This window comes from Bufo gargarizans, chromosome 5, assembly GCF_014858855.1.
Source record: "Bufo gargarizans isolate SCDJY-AF-19 chromosome 5, ASM1485885v1, whole genome shotgun sequence".
Taxonomy (NCBI): domain Eukaryota; kingdom Metazoa; phylum Chordata; class Amphibia; order Anura; family Bufonidae; genus Bufo; species Bufo gargarizans.
Genome location: NC_058084.1, coordinates 216,443,126 through 216,465,922, shown reverse-complemented (window position 1 = coordinate 216,465,922; position 22,797 = coordinate 216,443,126). Strand labels below are relative to the sequence as shown.

The 22,797-nt window shown below is 38.7% G+C and overlaps 1 protein-coding gene across 4 annotated transcripts in view; it reads right to left on the bottom strand.

The window, feature by feature from the left end:
• PDE1C (phosphodiesterase 1C) overlaps positions 1–22,797 on the bottom strand; it is a 1,393,842-nt gene that overhangs the window by 431,192 nt on the left and 939,853 nt on the right. For all 4 annotated transcript variants that reach the window (XM_044293926.1, XM_044293925.1, XM_044293928.1 and 1 more), the window contains 3 exons: positions 13,251–13,364; positions 8,109–8,291; positions 6,004–6,070 (listed from right to left, as the gene is read on the bottom strand). In XM_044293926.1, the coding sequence (XP_044149861.1) occupies positions 6,004–6,070; positions 8,109–8,291; positions 13,251–13,364 (364 nt within the window). The remainder of the gene's footprint in view (positions 1–6,003; positions 6,071–8,108; positions 8,292–13,250; positions 13,365–22,797) is intronic.

The window sequence follows — 22,797 nt, the reverse complement described above, 5'->3', positions numbered from 1 at the left end:
TTCTGTGCAGGTTAAAATTTTGTTGTATAGTGTAGTGGTTAACATCCTTGCCTCTAATGTACGAGCTTAGGAGTTTGAATCCCAGCAGAAACAGAGACTAAATTTAAATATTTTATATATTTTTTGTAATTGTAAAAAATTTATGGCACAAAATAAATGTGTAATTACAAAAATATATTTAGATAAATTCATACTTCTGATATATTGCATATTATGTGGGAAACTACTACAGATTTTTTTAGCCATAATATATTTACATATATATTACATATATTATAATATATTATATATTCTAAATATATAATATATGTAAATATATTATGACTAAAAACTTATATAAAAAATAATAATAATCAGAAATGTTTCTGGCAAGATTCAAACTCCTAAGCTTGTACATTAGAGGCAAGGACTTTATCCACTCAGCTGCAAAGCTGAATGCTTAACTGTGTCAGAAAAACCTTATAGTAGTTTCTGATTTAGTGAGTATTCCTATTCAGCAGAAAACGTATTTTATATTTCACGTCAGTTAACATGTAGCTGTATAGTGTAGCGGGTAATGTACAAGCTTGGGAGTTTGAATCCCGGCAGAAACCTTTCAGAAAACTTTACACATATATACGTTTTTAGCCATAATATAATCGCATATATTATTATATATTTAGAATACATATATATTATATGTAAGTTATATTGTAATATGTAAGTAGTTTCACATATATTATGCATTATCTAAAAACTTTTTTTATATTTTTTTTGTAATTGCACATTTATTTAGTGCCATACACTTTTTTACAATTACAAAAAAATATATAAAATATATAAATTTAATCTCTGTTCCTGAAATGTTTCTGCCGGGATTCAATCTCCCAAGCTTGTACATTAGGTGCAAGGATGTTAACCACTACACTATACAGCTACATATTAACCTGCACAGAAATATAAAATAAGTATTCTGCTGGCTGAATAGGAATACCTACTAAATCTGAAACTACTATGAGGCTTTTAGCTGAGTGAATAAGGTCCTTGCCTCTAATGTACAACGTTGGGAGTTCAAATCCCAGCAGAAACTTTTAAGAAATTAGATTTAAATATACTGGGGTGTCCCCAATCACTGACTCCATATATGGATATAGCTATATATGGAGTCAGAGCAAGGACTCCTATGCTGAACTAGAGTCCCGACACCCTCTCCTCTTCAGAGCAGGGGGTGCCTGGGGTTCTCCCATTGACTTCCATTGTGAACACCCGAGCATCGTAAAGTGTTCTACTCAAGCACACAAGCACTTTGGTGCTTGCTCAACACTAATCAGAATCCGTTTACCCATAGCCATAAATGTCATTGTCACTTTGTCATTTATAATGCTATCTTGGTGTTAAAGAGCCTGAAAGGGGTTGGATACAGTGCTAGGAGACCTTGGCATGTCATACACAATTTTTCAGAGCAATTGGGCACATACAATTGGGAAAATTGAGTCAAATCTAATGGTTAAATTTACAGAATCGTATCAGAAACAAAAGATGGATTTCAAGAGATGCCCTAACTGTATGTATTTGAATTATTGCATTCTTTGTGACAAATATCCATTCTCTAGTGGAGGAAAATTGGTGAAATTTAAGTAGGTTTTTGAAACTTATGTTACTAGAAGACTTTAGTTTAAAGGTTAACAATTATAACTTTTTTATATTGTTTTAATCGTTCACTGTATTAACCGTATTTTGCTCTTTGCTCACCAAATGGTCAAAGTTTAGTAGAAAAGTGTATGGCTAAGATGAAAAGGGACATGGCTTAAAAGGGTTTTCTGAGAATTTTGAATCTGGATAGGGCATCAGTATCAAATTAATAGGAGTCAGACACCCAGGGAACCTCACCCATCAGCTGTTTGAGAAGGCACTGTCTCTCGCAGTACAGCCACAGCCTTCTCTCTGCTTCCTAAGCACTGCACATTTAATAGTGGCTGTGCTTCATATCGCAACTCAGACTCATTCACTTTAGTGGTGCCGAGCTTCGCCTAGGCCACGTGACCAATGAACGTGACATCACATGGCCTAAAAAAAGCTGCAAGAAGGCAACGGCTCTACTGTGAGCACTGGTGCCTTCTCAAACAGCTGATTGACGCAGGGCCCATGTGTCAGACACCCACCAATTAGTTAAAAAATCTCAGAAAACTCCTTTAAGTTGTGATCCTGTAAACCACACTTGTGACTGAATTTTGGTGCAAAATCTTGTCCCAAAATGCGCCAACTAAAAGGTGGCATGCACTAAAGCTGCACTTTCTAAAGGTGCATCACATTTATCATGCAGGATCAGCCACCATGATAAATCTGGCTCACCTTTAGACCGTCCAAGTTTATATAGTCTAATTCTTAGACAGTAGATATTAGTAAATCTGCCACAATGATACTACACTAATATTCCCAATGGTTTGCTTGAAAAATCACCTTTAAATTGAGCCATAAATGGCTGTTATTTATTAATCTGGTGTAAAGTAGAACTGGTTTAGTTGCCCATAGCAACCACATTCTACCTTTCATTTTTGACAGCTACTTTGGAAAATGAAAGGTAGAATCTAGTTTCTATGGGCAACTAAGCCAGTTCTACTTTACACTGGTTTGATAAGTGACCCACAAAGTTTTCAGAAATGATGTGAGCCAAAGTACAGTCTATGGCCTGTGGCTAGACAATTTATTGTTAAGTAAAAATGATGGTGTATGTTCAGTCTGTATAAATTCATGCATAGCTAAATCTCATTGTTCTAACCCTGCATTAAAGATTAAAAGCTTTAAATTGGAACTTTCATTTTATGTTCCATATCTGTCAGAGGTTATTTCCAGTTCCCACTAGTCACTTCAATATTCAAGAAGAAAAATGCTGAGATTTTTCTGTATGTGCATGTGCGTGACTCATAGCTGACAAATTACTTATGGAAAAAGGCTCAGGCATTATGATGGCTGTCATATAAGTTTTTATAAAAAATAATTGCACATTCTTTGATCAGACCCTGACATTTAACCCAATCATTAAAAACTTCAATATTCACCTTCACATAAGGGAAACTGTTACTTATGTTATGGGCCAAGGAACCTAGTAAACAGTGATCCCAAAAAGCTTATTCTGGCTTTTTGTATGTGTCCACCAGGATTTCTGCAGATGTTCGTACAGACCTAGTGCAGATGAATTTGCCAGTAACTGCTTAATTTATAAAAATAAGTTGGAGGGGGCTACCTCTGTCAGCCAATTAGTGATCTGCACCAGAAACTAATAGGTTGTCTACCACATTGGATAAAATACTGAAACATTTTTTTCCATAAGCATGGCATTATTGAGCAAAAGTACTACAACATAAAAAAAATATAGGAATTTGGTATCACTGCAGCAAGCCCTGGAGGAGCCAGTGCAGAGGATGGGGGAGGTAGTGGCCCTTATGAAGTGTTGTGTCACGGTATACTTCCTCACGCCTTAGCTCCTTGTGGAAATGTCGTTTTGAAGAATGAGGCCATAATGAAATGTAATGGTCTCTTTTACCAGTAAGGATGATGGAGGCAGGCTGGTTGGTTGCAGCTTATAACTAGTATTCCACTGGCCTAGTGGTAGTCTAGGTGATAGGTGCCTTAGCTGTAGTCCCTCACCTTACAGTAGTGTCTCTAAATTCTGCATGTAGCTGCTCACTCTGTCATCTGTCTTCATAAGGATTCACTTGAGTACTTAGCCCCTTTAATACCGGATTTTTTTTTAGTTTTTGCGTTTTCATTTTTCTTCCCCATCTTCCTTGAGCCCTAACTTTTTTATATTTCTGTTCATGTAGCTGTTTGAGGGCTTATTTTTGGCGGGACAAGTGGTTCTTTCTAACAACACCATTAATTATGGCATACAATGTAGTGGAAAGCACCCAAGAAAATTCCAAATGGGGTGGAATTGGAAAAAAAATGCAATTCCTTCACTGTTTTATGGGTTTTGTTCCCATGGTGTTTCATTTGTGGCAAATCTGACCCATGCCCTTCATTCTTTGGATCAGTACAATTCTTATTTTGGCCACCAGATGTCAGGCCAACATAAGAAATGATCAATAGACAGTAATAAAGTCATTTTAAAAATATATGATTTTGTTCAAAATTAAAAACTAAAAAAATTATTTCAAAATCAGTATAAATTTTTTTTTTAAAATAACAATTTTAATCACCCTCCTTTGCATATAACAAAAAGATAAATACCTAAATAATAAAAAAAATATAACCATCATGGGTATGAGCGTGACCAAAAACGCTCGTACTATTAAAATATAAAATTATTTTTCCAACACAGCGTATGGCGTAACACCAATTTGCCATTTTTTCATTCCTTCTCTTACCCAAATTTTTTTTATAAAATGGGATCAAAAAGTCACACACACTCCAAAATGGTATCAATAAAAACTACAAAGATCAGTATATATAACTATAAAAAAGTTATGGGGGTGATGAAAACTTTTTTTTTTTTTAAAGTTTACATTTATTTTTACCCTATTTAGACATAAAAAACCTATACATGTGGGGCATCACAACAACTTGGTAAGGGGACCCCTGCCGATAAGCTGTTGAGGAGGTCATGGTGTTTCAGTGAGTGATGTGGCTCCTCGCAGGGTACCAAGCACAGTACCATCCATTGTATTGCAGTGGTGTTTGGTTTGTGCAGCTCAGCCCCATTCACTAGAATGATACTGAGCAGCAACTAGGTCACACAACATCATTAGGCTGAGCTACAGTATCAAGCACTACTGCAATACAATGGACGGCACTGTCCTGGACAACACTTCAGGGGGCTGTGGCCCTCAACCGAGCACTGCAGCCTCCTCAATGACCTATACCAAGAAATTTGATTAGTTCTGAATTAATTTGTCACAAATCGCTATAATTCAGGTATACCCAGGCCATTCTGCCTTAGGGTATTGACACATGAAGCGGCTGTGCTGTGGGCGGGTTGTAAAGAACCGCGTGGCCAATTAGCCCGCAGCTGCCTCCATTTAATAATGAAGACTGTATAGTCCGTTTTCATTGTTATTGGCCATGTCGCACCTTTAAACAGGTGCTGTTGCTGGTATGGGGTTTGGTTGGTTAGGTTGGGGGACAATATTCAAATTATTGCTGTTCTGGCCTGCAATCTCCTGCAGGCAATTTGACAGTAAACACTGAATATTAATCAATACAAGCATACCCACTTCTCCAACCCCTGCACCCTCCTGCCCTACAGGTGGGAGCACTTCTGCCATCTGCTTTTCCTCCTTTTCCACAAAATCTATTATTGTTGAGAATAGGTCATCAGGAACAACCAGCTTCTCCTCTCTCTGCATCTTATTGACTTTTGTAGGATATGGAGACTTTGAAGATAATGATGGCCTTCCTAAGGGGTGCAGACTGGATGGTATTGGTTGGCACGCTGGTAGTGGATTAATAAAGGCATCCATCTTATTGCTATTGAATTACATATTTTAGTTTACGGCTGAATTAGGAATAAGTAAAGGTAGGAATAAATAACTAAAACTGATGCAGAATAAGTCTCCCTGCACTGTCACTGCACTCTCCCTGCAGTCTCCCTCGCCAACATTCCTCTATTAATCATTTTCAGCAGCACTGTCTCTAATGCATGAGCTATTGCCACATCCCTATGAGCAGCTCACAGGACAATGACAGAGACCGCGTGAGATACGTTTTTTTTTTTATAGGGCTGTGACATCACAGTGGATGGTTTCTGTGGATTAGCTGCACGCCATTATGGGTGATTTTGCATTTCCGGGCTTGTCTCCTCTACACTTAGTTTCACTTTATAACACATGCAGCCGCCATTTTAGGAAAACTGATTAGTTACCAGGAAGCGCGAGGAAATTCAGATTTGTTTTCCTAAATTTCAGACTAAATTCTGCTTTGGATGCTTTGCTTTGCTCAACACTAGTTATCAATATCGGAATCTCTATCTAATATCCAATTATCTGAAATGCCTGTACATGAAAAGGTATTAAAATTGTTACCTACCTTCAATACAGCAATGACTGCAGCAGGATAACTGAGTCCCACCATGTTTGAAGTTCGTCTGTACATCCTATAAAAATAAATTATTGCTTGATTATTTTATTTTCAAATGGCTAGCTAATAAGTAATTAGCAATAAACTCATAGCAAATAGTGGCATACACAATAAGGTGAATTTAACGGTAATTACAAGTACACAACATGAGACATTTGCAGTCCATGAGAGTAGAAAGTCCCTATATTAATTGCAAAATGTGGATAAATAGGGTAAAGTGAATTGACCAGGTGTCATCTGGGGTTTAAGATGAAGTATAGACTGTGCAGACAGTCACTGCTAAAAAATATTTCTTGTCATTCCAGAATTCCAAGATGCCGGGCTCTCTTACATCCTATGGAAATTCATGGCACCAGAAATGTTATTAAAAAGGTGTCATTTTAATACTGTCCCTTGAAGTATAGTCATGAAATTACCCCATATTTTGTTCTTTGGTACATTTATGTGTTTAAGTCTCTGTGTTTTATACGCTGGACCATGACCCTCTCTAAATAACAAATTCAAATGTAAGTCAAAGTCTGTCAAGACAAGAAATCATGACATGAGAAAGAAAGACTTGAGTGGGCAACCCTGTGGTAACTGCAATGGAGGCTTTAGACTCAAGCAATAGCTATATGGACTATTTAACAGTTTGCAAAAAGACAACTCAAGGACATAAACAGTACTTACTAGAAATGTATTCTAAGGGCTTCCAGTTATATCATCCCTATGTTTTTGGGTTCTCTTTTTTTAACCAACATTCTACATTTCCATTGTTGCTTTTTGCTGTTTACTCCTCACCTTCCCCGAGCCATAACTCCATTTATATGTTCAAATAACCTAGTACCATGCATGTGGTTGTTATCAGATTAACTCCTTCAGGCACTGTGATGTCCCAGTACTTCATTGTGGCTGAGGTAATGTATGGAGTGGGCTGCTGCATTGATACAGCAGGCACCTGGCCGCATTAACGGGGAACAGACATAACACCGAGCCCCATCATTTAACCCCTCTGATGGCACCCTCCTTTCCCAATTCTACATAATAATACATTACCAATAAAAAAAATTGAGCCACAGAAAAAGGATGTCATGTCATTTTTAGCACACAGTGAATGTTGTTATGTTAAAACCCCAAAAACTTTAGCAGAATTTTATTTAATTTTTTTATTTAACTCCACAAAGAATCGTATTCCCATTTTCCAATAACAATGGTGAACTGGGAAATTAAAGTGGCCCTGGAAAAAAAAATCATAAAAGTGGCCCCATGTTGTAGGGGGGTTCCATATTGACAAATGGCAGGGCAACGCAAATTGGCATGGTCAGCAATATCATATCGCAAAATACTGTCCCATCAGAACCCTATACCATAGTGTAGCACAATGTATTACCCCCAAAGCTGTCCCTGTGTGGTGGCTATCAGTAGATGTCATTTTCTGCCCTCCTCCTCCAGTTCTTTCTGATTAAATTATTAGGTGAGATGTGCGCCAGAGCAGTTGAATTCAGGAGAGCATGTGCGATCGCTGGCTGGGTAAATGAGTACCTTATTCTCAGAGTTAATTACCGCTAAGAGCTCATTATGTACCCTGTCAGAGGCAGAGAGGAGGGCATGGGCGGCCCCCAGGTCATCAGCCCACCAGGAAATTTCTCTGTAAGGTCTATGGGTAGTCTGCCCTTGCCATTAAAAAATACAACTTTTCCCACAAAAATAAGCCCTCATATAGTTATATGAATAGAAAATTAAAAATGTTATGGCTATTGGAACGTTGGGAGGAAAAAAAATAATGTAAAGCCAAAAATGGACCCGGTACTTAAGGAATTAAAAGTATTAATGGATTAAAATATTGTTAAAAATATGTTTAACTGAATTGTAGGGGAAAGAGCAGTAGTTGTCACTTCTTCAGGAGTATTTCAGCGCTGCCATCTATAGATCTGTGTTGTCATTCATAATATAAATTCCTCATGTTTCATATCATAGAGTAAGAATTTTTCTCCTCAGTTATAAATTCAAAATGATACTGAAGTTATAAAAGAGATGACACGTTATATAATACAACATTTACATTCACTTTTTACCTTTCCACAAATATTCCAGCCTGAACTGCATGAACAATGCTTCTAAACCGCGGCTTCTCCTCTGTTCTCTTTAACATCATCCCCATTTGTCGGGTAAATGTAGAAGCGAGCCAGTCCCGCACTTCTGAGGGTACTGAGTCTGACTGGATGTCACTGAGCTCATCTTCATTATCCAGTAAACGTCTGAAAAAGACACAATTTGTCAATTAATAGCTACAACCAAACATAGGTTAATGCAGAATATTAGGTACTTTCAACATAAAACAATGTTCTAAAAATGGGATACTTAAACACTAAATGATTACCATGGACTTGAATGCATTGTTATTGTTATTAACACCATCAGGATGCAGCTATTAAAGGGGGTTTCTAGATTTAGAATGATAAAACAGCAATATCTGAATGTTGTCCAACACTCAGCAGCCTCACCGATTAGCTCCTTGAAGGGGCCTTGCTGCACTGTGCAAGTGCTGCCGACTATTTATCATTTACTGTACATAGGACAGTGAACTTGCACACCACCTTCTCAATAGGAATAGTACAGGGTATTGCAGTTTTTGTCTCATTCACTTGTCATTGATGGGAATGGCAACAGTCAAACCCCCACTGATATCCTGAAGTAAGCCATCAAGATACTGAACCCAAAAAACATCTTTCAAGGCCCAGTATGTTACTCAGTCTCTCTATTCAACAGAATCTGCACTCACCAAAGTGAGCAATGCTAAATGCAACGGTGACTACTCTTTACTAATTCTCAATCTCTCTGCTTCATTTGACACTGTAGACCACCAACTCCTCCACACGATTCTCCAATCTACCAGCTTTAAGTATACCATACTCTAGCTCTACTTCCCCTCCTCTCTCTCTTGCTGTTGGAATTCCTCAGGGTTCAGTCCTAGGTCCTCTTTTCTGTTCTCTCGACACAGCCCCTATTGGGCAGACTATTAGCAGATTTGGTTTCCAGTACCATCTCTATGCTGATGACACCCAAGTATACACATCACCCCTGCTGTACTACAGTCTAGCAGTGACTGTCTGTCAGCTGTCTTTAACATCATGTCCTCTCTCTATCTAAAACAGAATCTTTCCAAAACTGAACTTCTGATGTTTTCTCAATCCATTAACCCACCTAAACCTGATATCTCCATCTCAGTGTTCAGCACCACCATCATGCCTAGGCAGAACGCTCCGCTATCTCAGTGTTATATTTGACACTAATCTTTTATTATTTACCACCTATACTCAATCTCTTCCCCACTCATGCTGCATGCACCTCAAAAACATCTCTAGAATTAGCCCTTTCCATTTCCATCTCGATTAATGTAAATGATTACTAATTGATCACAAGACTATCCCCTCTCCAATGTATCCTGAATGCAGCAGCCAGGCTCATCTATCTGTCTAGACGCTACTCCGATGCTTTCACCCTGTGCCAGTCATTGCACTGGTTGCCCTTACAGTATAAGATTCAATTTAGAAACATAAAAGAATAACGGCAGAAAAGGACCACCTGGTCCATCTAGTCTGCTTTTATATTATTTATTTTTTTTATCTTAGGATAGACGTGTTTATCCCAGGCGTGTTAAAATTTACTTACTATAGATTTCCCACTCTGGATGTTTGTTCCAAGCTTCAACCACTCTTTCAGTAACATAATATTTCCTGACATTGCTCCTGATCTTACCCCTAGCTAATTTCAGATTATGTCCCCTTTTTCTTGTGTTTAGCTTCTTATTGAGAACACTTTCACCCTGAACCTCAAGGCTATACAGTTCAAGTTCTTTAAAGGGAACCAGTCACCTGGATTTTGGGTATAGAGCTGAGAATATGGGTTGCTAGATGGCCGCTAGCACATCCGCAAAATACCCAGTCCCCATAGCTCTGTGTGCTTTTATTGTGTAAAAAAAAACGATTTGACACATATGCAAATTAACCTGGGATGAGTCAGAGTTTGAAAATATGACTCTTCTCTGGTCACACAAGTAAGATATGACTCTTTTATGTTAATTTGCATATGTATCAAATTGTCTTTTTTACACAATAAAAGCACACAGATCTATGGGGACTGGGTATTGCAGATGTACTAGCGGCCATCTAGCAACCCATGTCCTCAGCTCTATACACAAAATCCCGGTGACAGGTTCCCTTTAAGTCTATCCTGGTATGTTTCATGCTTAGGCCCTACACTATTTTTGTAGCCCGTCTCTGCACCCATTCCATTTTATCTATGTCTTTATAAAGTCAGTCTCCCCCACAAAGCTCATCACAGTGCTGCACCTGCCTACATTCCCTCCCTTATTTTGTCTACCATGCTACCCATGCCCTCTGTTCAGCTAATGACTTACTACTGACATCGACCATAATCCAAACCTTTCAGTCTCGCCGCCAAGGCTTCCACTGAGCTGCACCAGTTCTCTGGAATGCCCTACCCCAAGAAATTTGGTTAATTCACAACACATCTTTTTAGATAAGCCTATCACATCCCCTAATCTAACTCTCCTCCATTCACCACCTCCACACCCACCTTTAGCATCATTCTTCTGAACCTTATCATCGGATATCTACTACACTCCATGCACTAAGAAGTACTACAGATATTGGCTGTGTTTTAAGATGGTCGGACTATTGCACAAATCAAGCACTTATTCTCATGAGCAGTGACCTCATTCCTCTTTTTTAAATTGTTGACTTGTTTGTTGCTTTGTTATTAATGACTCTGTTTGAACCACCTGTGTGTACAGTGCTGCAGAATATGTTGGTGCTATATAAATAAAGATTATTAATATCTTTTATTGTTAAAATTTTGACTTTTCTTTTTTTTTTCTACTTGTATATGTTTTAAACATATCAAAATATTTTTTGGGGCTGCATTCACATTGAATTTTTGAAGTATATGTCTCAATACCCTAATACCTATACATTAACTTCAATGGTCAGACAGAGTTTAATAGATTTATCTTTGGACTCCCTTTGACTTGAATTCTGTTCCTTTCCATTTTTTTGCCAATAAGGATAATTTAGTCTACCATGCTATTCATTCAGTGAACATGACAGAAAGGATTGGAAAACGGGTCAAATGGAGTACAAAGATGAATCTTTTCTACTCAACGTACCCATCAAGGTGTACGTTTGAATACCATTTTTGAGTATTTATATGTATGCACCTGATGGAAATATTTTTAGACCCACAAGAAGACCTGAATATGTAACTTTGATTGCTTACATAATATATCACTATTGTGCAGTGCAGTGTATTACGCCTGCCTGTAAGTATTCTACTGTCAGGTAACCTAGGCATGGAGCATAATAAGGCATTCTATGATGTTCATGGACTATTAAGGGGTTAAATGGGTCATTCATATTCGGTAGGACTTTCTGCCAGACCCCTCCATGTCGCTGGACCTGTGGAAGGAAGCATACTTTCCTGCTCCTCGCAGCTGGCTTCTGGCTCCTTCAGTCTCCTGCTGCCTCGTTCTGGGTTCCATATTTCAACAACAGTTTGATGCGGGTCATATGGCCGCAGTGGTGATGTGTCCCCCATGCGTCACATGACCGAGTAATGTGACTCATTGAAAACATGCCACCTCTGTGACCAGTCATTGGCTGCAATGGCCAAGTAACCTGTATCGAGCAGGATATGGTAACACAGAGATTGTAGCGAGGCAGTGGTGATGGGGGACCGAAAGAGCGATGGGGAGCAGGTAAATATGCTACCTTGTGCAAGTCAGACCAAATGGTGTGGGGGTGGGAGGTCTGGAAGGAAGGATGAACCAAGCATGAACAATACTTTAAAGGTATTATATCAATAGTCTTGACCATGTTAAACTCCTGACAGTGCTAGGCTGGGGAAAGCAGTACATAAATACCTTTTATTATTTTTTTATTCTGCCACATTCTACTCCAGCAAGACAATGAAGGTAGGACTTCACTGTGAAGTGTTCTTTGCTCTCTGTTCTAAGTGACAGATGTTAGTATAGAAGATCAAACAATGTATGAGACCACTTGTGCTGCGCTGCTAGCAAATGGATGAATCCACAGGGTTATTGATATTCTTTTATTGAATAAAAGTCTTCAATAAAAGAATATCAATAACCCTGGGGATTCATCCATTTGCCAGCAGCGCCGCACAAGTGGTCTCATACATTGTTTGATCTTCTATACTAATTTCTTTCCTGGAATCTTGGAATTGAGACAGGAAGAGACCAAGGCAGTAGCACAGCATTCCCTGATGCTGGTGGGGATAGATACCAGCTAAGGCATATATAGTTGTGGTGACTCCTCACAACAACCTCCGGTAAGCGTAATAAGCACCATATAATTGTTATGCCTATAAGACGTTACCACACATGAGGCGCTGTGTTTTTTTGTCTCTCTGTTTTATACTAAGTGACAGATGTAGCATACAACCAAGAGACCTCATCTGTCATTCAGATCAGAGGAGAGGGCTATGACGCATCTCAATGCAGAGAGCATTTCACAGTGAAACTCCAACTCTAGGGAACTCGCAGGAGCAAAATTTGGTAGTATCATATTCATATCCACACTATTTCTGATAACTAAAGCTCCACACAAGGTTTGTACTGCTTTCCTGTACTGCTCTGCCACTATTTAGTACAGTCAGCAGTCTAGCATGGTCAAAACTATAGACAAAATCCTTAGATATCCAAAGATAAATGAGGAGTTTGGTTAACATACAAAGGCCAATGCAGGTCTTACTGTATTAGGCTGTTATCTAATACCAAGAGGCAAGCCATTTTTATTCGGCACTATATTAGTGATTGCACTTACATTAACTTCACAAGGAAGTGAAGAATAACTTCAGTACTGGCTTATGAAAGTGGTCTCTCAGGATGCTATCAAGGTTTCAGTCATTACAATGTGAAGAACAGCGCTGCATGCTGTAGTATTATTGCTGTCATATGTAATGGGGCCTCCTATAGAGGCTTCTTATGGCAACAAGAGAGCCTTTTTGATCACTGTACTTCACAGTGTTGCTTGCATTCTTTTTTTGCAATTTTATGATACATATAATTTTATTTTTGTATAACAATGACACCAATTAATCAGTAACTAGAATATAAAATTAGACCGTAAGACTACAAGATGATGTATTACACATGAGAAATTATGAGCTTTTCCCACCTTGTCTCATCAATATAAACTGACTCAAGCACAGTTGCTGCATATTCCAGATTCTTTTTCAGATCTACCACAGATGCTTCTCCTCTTTCCAGCTGTTTTACCAGACATCGTAACCTGTAGGTCACATAAAAAAGAGATATATCAGACCATTTATAGGTACAAAACCTTATTAGATTTTAATTATTAAAACAGTTTGTTACATCTACATTCATCTAATGGCAAGTGAACAGCGTTAAAAGTTTTCTCTGCAATGTAGAATAATTACAACTGAATGAATGGAGTAATTAAAACATTAGGTGTAATTAACACATAATGTTATTAAAAATGAATATTAAGATGTGGACAAGGGAGGGCTGTGCACATGTCACTGCTTCACATAACAATGGTTATATAACATATGTGATGGGTGTTGCTATCCACATTGTTCAGTTTTATGGTTGATGTTGCCATAGATACTAACATAACGTTTCAAATAGGACACTTTAAACTTGATTGTGTTTTGTGCGCCAGCAATATTGTGGAATTCACATATGTGTCCCTGTTATCTTTCCTCTTGGCTCAACATATCATGAGATGTGTGGCATAAAATAACTAGCTTTTTCTTTTCTTTTTTTAAACATGATTTTGTGATGCTCTGTCACAAGATTTCTATCCTATGTGCTATCTATATGCAACCAAACTGTGCAAACTATTGCAATGTTTCATTGAATTTGATAGAAAAAAAATGTACCTAGTGTTAGGGAGGACACAAGGGGTGGACTGGCAATAGACCCTACAGGGAAAATTTCCCATGGTCAATGCGTAGCAAGCTGTCAATGCCCCCCCTAAGTTTCTTCCTGTTATTAATACTGTAATAGACCTTCTAGGACCACCACCCGGAACACACCTACAGTATATGTAAAGACTTGTCTTTAGACAAGTTTTGGTGGACTTTATAAGACCTAGCTCCAAAACATCACAAAATAGGACATTATGACTTTTTGGGGTTATCACATTTGAAAAGTTAGTGTGGTTCAAGTTAAGACACATTTATCAACTGTGAGTTTTTAAAACGTCAAAAAAATCATCCAAATTTTACTCCAGTAAAGTGGTGGCATACAAAGTAAAAAAATATCACTAGACAAAAGTGTTAAACTTAAAGATGCACCAAATTTATCAAACATTGTGTGCTATTTGATAGATTTGGAGCAAAGTCTCCTTCAAATCTGACTTTAAGAATTCCTCTCATAATAAATCTCCCACTTTAGAGATAGGCAATTTTGTGTGAAAAATGTTTGTTGTTTATCAAGAGATTGGATTGTGGGCACATAGCAGGGGAATATAGGTGAGTACTGACATACAAATTACTGATATGGAATCAGTGGCAGGTGTTCCATACATGTATTACTGTACTTATTAGAGCTTCCAGAGGTGATTTAAAGAGGATGTTTCAGCTCTCCTGACATATCTGTTTTAGTCTGCAATTGTATTCCCTATGAAACAGAAATTGTAAAGCACCTTTTGTAGAGCATTGCAGTGTGCCATTCTTCTGCCAGTTACGAACAGTTTCCAACTACAAATTACCTTCAGGTGGTGGTGGTGTATCTCCACAGTATGACACTACTCAATAAATGCTGACATTAGCTAGTTGTCTAGGAATACATACATATCTTTCACAAGGGGAATTATAACACCTAATACTGGAATAGTGGTCACCCAGACTTGAAGTTGAGTGATTCCTATGCTTCTCAAAATACCACAGCTTAATAAATCACTAAATGGGAAACAATAAAGTGGATATATAGTGGAGTAGATAAAGTACATAAAAACCATAAGATCTTTGTCACAAAAGTGTCTGCAGCATAGTAGAGCTATTGTTCAAGTATAAATGATGATTTCTGATGTGGGGACAAACTCAATTAGCACCTTAGACCAAAATCATCCACTATAATTTTGGTATAAAATTAAGGGGCACATTCATTAAGATGGCCCTGCACTGGCTGTAGATCCGCCAAAGTTATGTAGAGGCACCGGCCTCTACATAACTTCAACGGATCGACCACCGCTTCTAAATCCCCAAAATCTTCCTAGCTGTCTTACATTTAGACCATTTTCTACACTTAAGACAAGTATAGAAAATTGTAAATGAGATGGGCCTACTGACCTGTCTTCTTTTCCACCCATGCCACCCATTACCACCCATACCTGGCGTGAGCGGGGAAAAGTCACAATCTGTGCCAGAAATGCTCCTAATATAGACGTATTTCTACTTAACAAATGATCCACTAAATTCTCCTTTTATAGTGATTCTTAGAGACTAGTTTTATATATTTTCAGCAGGTACCAGCTATTACCCTGAATTGTTAACAGTGCCTATTTACATGCATGCACATATTCATATATAAATACAGTGCAATAATTGTACGTAACCTGGCTCTGATATTTCCATAAAACATGGAATGAACCAATGAACCACAGGGCACGAGATGAAGTAGATATGAAAAACCATGTACTGAAAAGATGAAGTCTAACATAATCAATAAAGAAAGTGTCAACCTTAGGGCAATAGTTTTATCTTGTTGTGTTAGGAACCAACAAAATTCACAGATGCACATTGCAGATCTTAAAGCTGAAAATTGCTCTTGCAGAAGAAACCTTATTAAACTCAGTAGTAATCATCATTGGGCTGCTGGATTTATCACATTTCCTTTAAGAATAAATAGTAGGAGACTATGATATTTCTGTACACACATATATAATACCTTCCATGCAAAATTCTAGGACGATGCCTAAATGTGCAACGAAATGCCAGGCAAGTCAATGCCATTGTATGCCATTATCCAAAATGAATTCATTCTGGTAGTTTTCATATGCTAGCCTATCTGAAGGAAGCAAATAGATTTAGCTAGGCATGAACTAAAGGAGCACTTTATTAACCAGCTCAGCTCCCCTAGCTTAAACCCCCTTAATGACCAGACCACTTTTTACAATTCTGCACTACACTGTACTACTTTCACGGTTTATTGCTCGGTCATAGAACTTACCACCCAAATTAATTTTACCTCCTTTTCTTCTCACTAATAGAGCTTTCATTTGGTGGTATTTCATTGCTGCTGACATTTTTATATTTTTTTATATTAATCGAAATTTACCGAAGTTTTTGCAAAAAAATGACATTTTTCACTTTCGGTTGTAAACTTTTTCAAAACTACATTTCCATATACATTTTTCTCTAAACTTATTGTTCTACGTGTCTTTGATGCAATAATGCAATAAGTGTATATTTAATGGTTTGGGTAAAAGTTATAGCGTTTACAAACTATGGCACAAAAATGTGAATTTCCGCAATTTGAAGCAGCTCTGAATTTCTGAGCACCTGTCATGTTTCCTGAGGTTCTACAATGCCCAGATAGTAGAAACACCCCACAAATGACCCAATTTCAGAAAATACACACCCTAAGATATTCACTGATGGGCATAGTGAGTTCATGGAAGTTTTAATTTTTTTGTCACAAGCTAGCGGAAAATGATTTTTATTTTTTTTTTCTTACAATGTCTCATATTCCACTAACTTGTGACAAAAAATTACATTTTACATGAATTCACCATACCCCTCACGGAATACCTTGGGGTGTCTTCTTTCCAAAATGGGGTCACTTGTGGGGTAGTTATACTGCCCTGGCATTTTAGGGGACCTAAAGCGTGAGAAGTAGTTTGAAATCCAAATGCGTAAAAAATGCCCTGTGAAATCCTAAAGATACTCTTTAGAATTTGGGCCCCTTTGTGCACATAGGCTGCAAAAAAGTGTCACACATGTGGTATCACCGTACTCAGAAGAAGTAGGGCAATGTGTTTTGGGGTGTATTTTTACATATACCCTTGCTGGGTGAGAGAAATATCTCTCTAAGGCCTCATGCACACGACCGTTGTGTGCATCCGTGGCCGTTGTGCCGTTTTCCATTTTTTTTCACGGACCCATTGACTTTCAATGGGTCCGTGGAAAAATCGGAAAATGCACCGTTTGGCAGCCACATCCATGATCCGTGTTTCCTGGTGTGAAAAAATTATGACCCGTCCTATTTTTTTCACGGCCAACGGTTCACGGACCCATTCAAGTCAATGGGTCTGTGAAAAATCACGGATGCATACAAGATTGTCATCCGTGTCCGTTTTTTCCTAACATTTCAATGGCAAACTTGACTTAGATTTTTTTTTCAGTTTTCATGTCCGTGGATCCTCCAAAAAACAAGGAAGACCCACGGACGAAAAAACGGTCACGGATCACGGACCTACGGACCCCGTTTTTGCGGACCTTAAAAAAAACGGTCGTGTGCATGAGGCCTTTAAGACAACTTTTCCAATTTTTTTATACAAAGTTGTCATTTGACAGAGATATTTCTCTCACCCAGCATGGGTATATGTAAAAAGACACCCCAAAACACATTGCCCTACTTCTGCTGAGTACGGCAATACCAGATTTGTGACACTTTTTTGCAGCCTAGGTGGGCAAAGGGGCCCAAATTCCAATGAGTACCTTTTAGGAGGGCATTTTTAGGCATTTGGATTCCAGGCTTCTTCTCATGCTTTAGGGCCCCTAAAATGCCAGGGCAGTAAAAATATGTGACCCCATTTTGGAATGAAGACACCCCAAGGTATTCCGTAAGGGGCATGGCGAGTTCCTAGAATATATTTTTTTTGGTACAAGTTAGCGGAAAATTATTTTGTAAGAGAAAAAAAATATATAATTTTCTGCTAACTTGTGCCCAAAAAAAATATTCTAGGAACTCGTCATGCCCCTCATGGAATACCTTGGTGTGTCTTCTTTCCAAATTGGGGTCACTTGTGGGGTATTTATACTGCCCTGGCATTTTAGGGGCCCTAAAGCGTGAGAAGAAGTCTAGAATATAAATGTCTAAAAATGTTTACGCATTTGGATTCTGTGAGGGGTATGGTGAGTTCATGTGAGATTTTATTTTTTGTCACAAGTTAGTGGAATATGAGACTTTGTAAGAAAAAACAAAAAACAAAAAAATCAATTTCCGCTAACTTGTGCCCAAAAAAAAAAATCTTCTATGAACTCGCCATGCCCCTCAAAAGTGATCTATAGCGCCGCAGCGATTTTACGGTGTTTTTGCAGTGATCAGAAAAAATATATTTTCTGCCACTGCGGTGGGGCGGACTGAACGCAAGTGTGCGCACAAGATCAGGCCTGATCGGGCGAACACTGCGTTTTTTGTAGAGCCTATAGAACATGTCCTATTCTTGTCCGCAATTGCGGACAAGAAAAGGCATTTTCTATATAGTTCCGTGGATCCACAAAACACATACGGATGTCTGAATGGAGCCTTACAGGGGGGTGATCAATGACAGGGGCGTGATCAGGGAGTCTATATGGGGTGATCACCCCCCTGTCATTGATCACCCCCTGTAAGGCTCCATTCAGACGTCTGTATGTGTTTTGCGGATCCGTGGATCCGTAAAACACATTCGGACGTCTGAATGGAGCCTTACAGGGGGTGATCAATGACAGGGGGTGATCAGGGAGTCTATATGGGGTGATCAGGGGTTAATAAGGGGTTAATAAGTGACAGGGGGGTGGGGGTGTAGTGTAGTGGTGTTTGGTGCTACTTATAGACCTGCCTGTGTCCTCTGGTGGTCTATCCAAGCAAAAGGGACCACCAGAGGACCAGGTAGCAGGTATATCAGACGCTGTTAACAAAACAGCGTCTGATATACCTTTCAAGGGTTAAAAAAATCGCATCTACAGCCTGCCAGCGAATGATAACAGTTATTTTGACTATAATCTCCTTTCCTATTGAACACATTTCAGCTGATAAAAAGTGACAGACTGTAAAGATCAACAGAAGTTTTTTTGATCTTTAAGCTGTCATCTTTACAGCCTAAGGGATTGAATGAGAAAATGTATACCGCATTTTGAACTCTTTGATTTGTTTTCATAATGCTGGTGTATATACACTCACCTAAAGAATTATTAGGAACACCATACTAATACCGTGTTGGACCCCCTTTTGCCTTCAGAACTGCTCAGGTAGCCCGTGGCATTTAAATGATGGCCAATTGGCACTATGGGGCCTAAAGTGTGCCCAGAAAACATCCCCCACACCATTACACCACCACCACCAGCCTGCACAGTGGTAACAAGGCATGATGGATACATGTTCTCATTCTGTTTACGCCAAATTCAGACTCTACCATTTGAATGTCTCAACAGAAATCGAGACTCATCAGACCAGGCAACATTTTTCCAGTCTTCAACAGTCCAATTTTGGTGAGCTCGTGCAAATTGTAGCCTCCTATTCTAGCCTTCCTATTTGTAGTGGAGATGAGTGGTACCCGGTGGGGTCTTCTGCTGTTGTAGCCCATCCGCCTCAAGGTTGTGCGTGTTGTGGCTTCACAAATGCTTTGCTGCATACCTCAGTTGTAACGAGTGGTTATTTCAGTCAACGTTGCTCTTCTATCAGCTTGAATCAGTCGGCCCATTCTCCTCTGACCTCTAGCATCAACAAGGAATTTTTGCCCACAGGACTGCTGCATACTGGATGTTTTTCCCATTTCACACAATTCTTTGTAAACCCTAGAAATGGTTGTGCTTGAAAATCCCAGTAACTGAGCAGATTGTGAAATACTCAGACAGGCCCGTCTGGCACCAACAACCATGCCACGCTCAAAATTGCTTAAATCACCTTTCTTTCCCATTCTGACATTCAGTTTGGAGTTCAGGAGATTGTCTTGACCAGGGCCACAACCCTACATGCATTGAAGCAACTGCCATGTGATTGGTTGACTAGATAATCCCATTAATGAGAAATAGAACAGGTGTTCCTAATAATTCTTTAGGTGAGTGTATATATATATATATATATATATATATATATATTTTGCTTGTTAGTTGCAACTAATTTTCCCTTTACTATGCCTTTCGCTCCCTCATCCCACTTCCCTCCCCCCTCCCCTATCCACCGCTCCTACCTCATTAATAACCTCTTATAAAATCTGACTTTGTCCATTGTTGTATATGGCTTGATGAAGTTACTAGTCCAGAGACAATGCCTTTGTTTTCTCCACGTTCACCATTGAAGCGTTCTTTCAACTTGGCAAACACCCCTGCTCCTGTTTTTCACTGTTTTTATCTTTACTCTCATTTTCTATGTGTCATTTATGATACTAGTTTTAATTCATGAGGCAGTGGGACCTTTAGACCAGGTGCAACTATGCCTTTGGATAAATGCCTAAGGGTGCCTTCAATTATTTGTATATTTTAAGTACCTCATTTCCCGCACCATGATCTAAGGTCTGATGAGGAAATGGAGGACTGATCTCATGTTTGATGGAGGTCTGATCTGAGGTTTATGAGGAATGGGGGTCTGATGGGGGTCTGACCTCAGGTCTGATGAAGAATGGAGGTTTGATTTGAGGGTCTGATGTGAGATCTGATGAGGATTGGGGGCATGATTTGAGGTCTGATGAAGATTGGGCGTCTTCTTGTTTTAAAAAATCTGGTCAAATTTGGAAATTTTTGAATCAATTCTCTCATTACTGTTCCTAATTAAAATTATTTGGTACTGACAATACAGCAGATGTCCTAAATGATGCTAGAGAAATTAGAGAGCTATAGCTGCATGGATCTTCAGACCTAGACGGAGAGACGACACCTGAGTTATCTAGTTTGTTGGTTTCACGTAAAAAAAAAATCCTTTGTTTCATTTAAGCAAAGCGTTCCTCATCACACCTGTTACTGTTTATCCTGGAATAATCACTAAGTAAATGAAAACTCCATCACTGTTGCCCATGAGAAATTACCGCCTTCTAAAATAAGCTCTCATGTGACAGGCAATTGTTATAGCAGTAATTGATTCCATTTCTTAAATACTTATTTAAGAGCAGCAGGCGACTATGAGAGTCAATATCCACAGCCTGAGCATAGCTTCATATAAATATAACTCACGTCACTATGAGCTGTTTCTGTTATCACAAGAAGTATTAATCAAAGTAATAATACTGTAGAAGCAAGGAAAAGTTCTCCTAGATTCTGGAGGTGAAAGGTGTATATATCAACAGTGTGCACATCACTAAAGAAAATTAAACCAAGGAAAAGTTTTTAGGCTAGAGGTGTGTGATAATAAATCCAGAGCTGGGAGTTTTCTGCAGAACTGTAGACAATGTGCTAGAATTTGCCCAGACTAAAGCTTCAAGCTGTAAACAGGAACCTCTCTTTTTATGTTCTGCAAGCATGTATTTTTCATTCTCATCTCACTTGTATTACATAAGAGACGCCAGAGGGACACAGAAGAGCCATATTAAATATGACAAACTAAACAAAGTCATCGCCGAACAAACATTTTCACCACAACTATGTAGTGCATCCAGGTTTTTTTGAACTTACATTTTTCCACAAAGCTAATAGTACATTATAAATGAATAGATACAGTTTAGTAATATACAGCATAACAATGCTGAAAATGGTAAAATGCCAGTACTTAAAATATAGTATTATGTAGGGAGAAAAGAAAGGAAAATAAACTCAGGACCTGCAAAAGGACCTTTGATGACGTGACCCTTCTATCTTCATTCAGCAGAACCTGCGATGACATCATCAAGAGTCCTTTTGCAGGTCCTCAAAGAAGAAGAGAGAAGACGATGCCGGCTGCGCGATCAAGTGAATGAGGTGAGTTAACTGTTTTTATTTTTTAATCCCTCAAGTAACATTTTACTAAGCATCCTGCATTAAGAATGCTATTATTTTCCCTTATAACCATGTTATAAGGGAAAATAATAACACCTACACAACGCCGAACCCAAACCTGAACTTCAGTGAAGAAGTTCGGGTCTGGTTACCACATTCAGTTTTTTATCACACGCATGCAAAACGCATTGCACCTGCGCGATAAAAACTGAACAACGCAATGCAATCGCAGTCAAAACTGACTGAAATTGTGTGCGCACTCGCGCAGGTTTCCTACAATGCACACACGAAGCATCCGGAGCAAATCCTGGAAACCCGTGTGAAAGAGGACTTAATCTTTTTGTGCAATTAAGTGCAACCAATAGATGCATGTGTGTCTTTGTTAATTGTGCAAAAAATACTTTCACTGAATAACAGATGGCTGCAACAAAGACAGCTTTCCTTTTATACATTTTTAATACAAGACGCCCAATAAAGTGCAATAAAATTGAGTCCTCAGCCTGATGCTATCTAATGTCTACCCTGTTTTGATACCAATTATGCCTTAATGTCACATATTAGGCCATATCCCATTTCCCCAAAGCTAAGCCCTTTCACATTAAGCCATTCTCTTGGTGGCAATAGGCACAGATAATTTCTCTAAACATAGTAGAGCCAAAATGCACTTTATTATTAGAAAAGTAATTTAGGACTCACTGTTGAAGCTCTAAAATGCCAACAGACTGGAAGTGCAGTAAGAAATCATTCCAAGCGGATCAAGAAAAGGTAAAAAAAGTAAAAAAAAAGCAAAAAACGGTTGTCCGTGCGGGATTGGGACCTCCTGTAACATTAAATTGCACATGCACAATAAATAAAGTTTCTCTT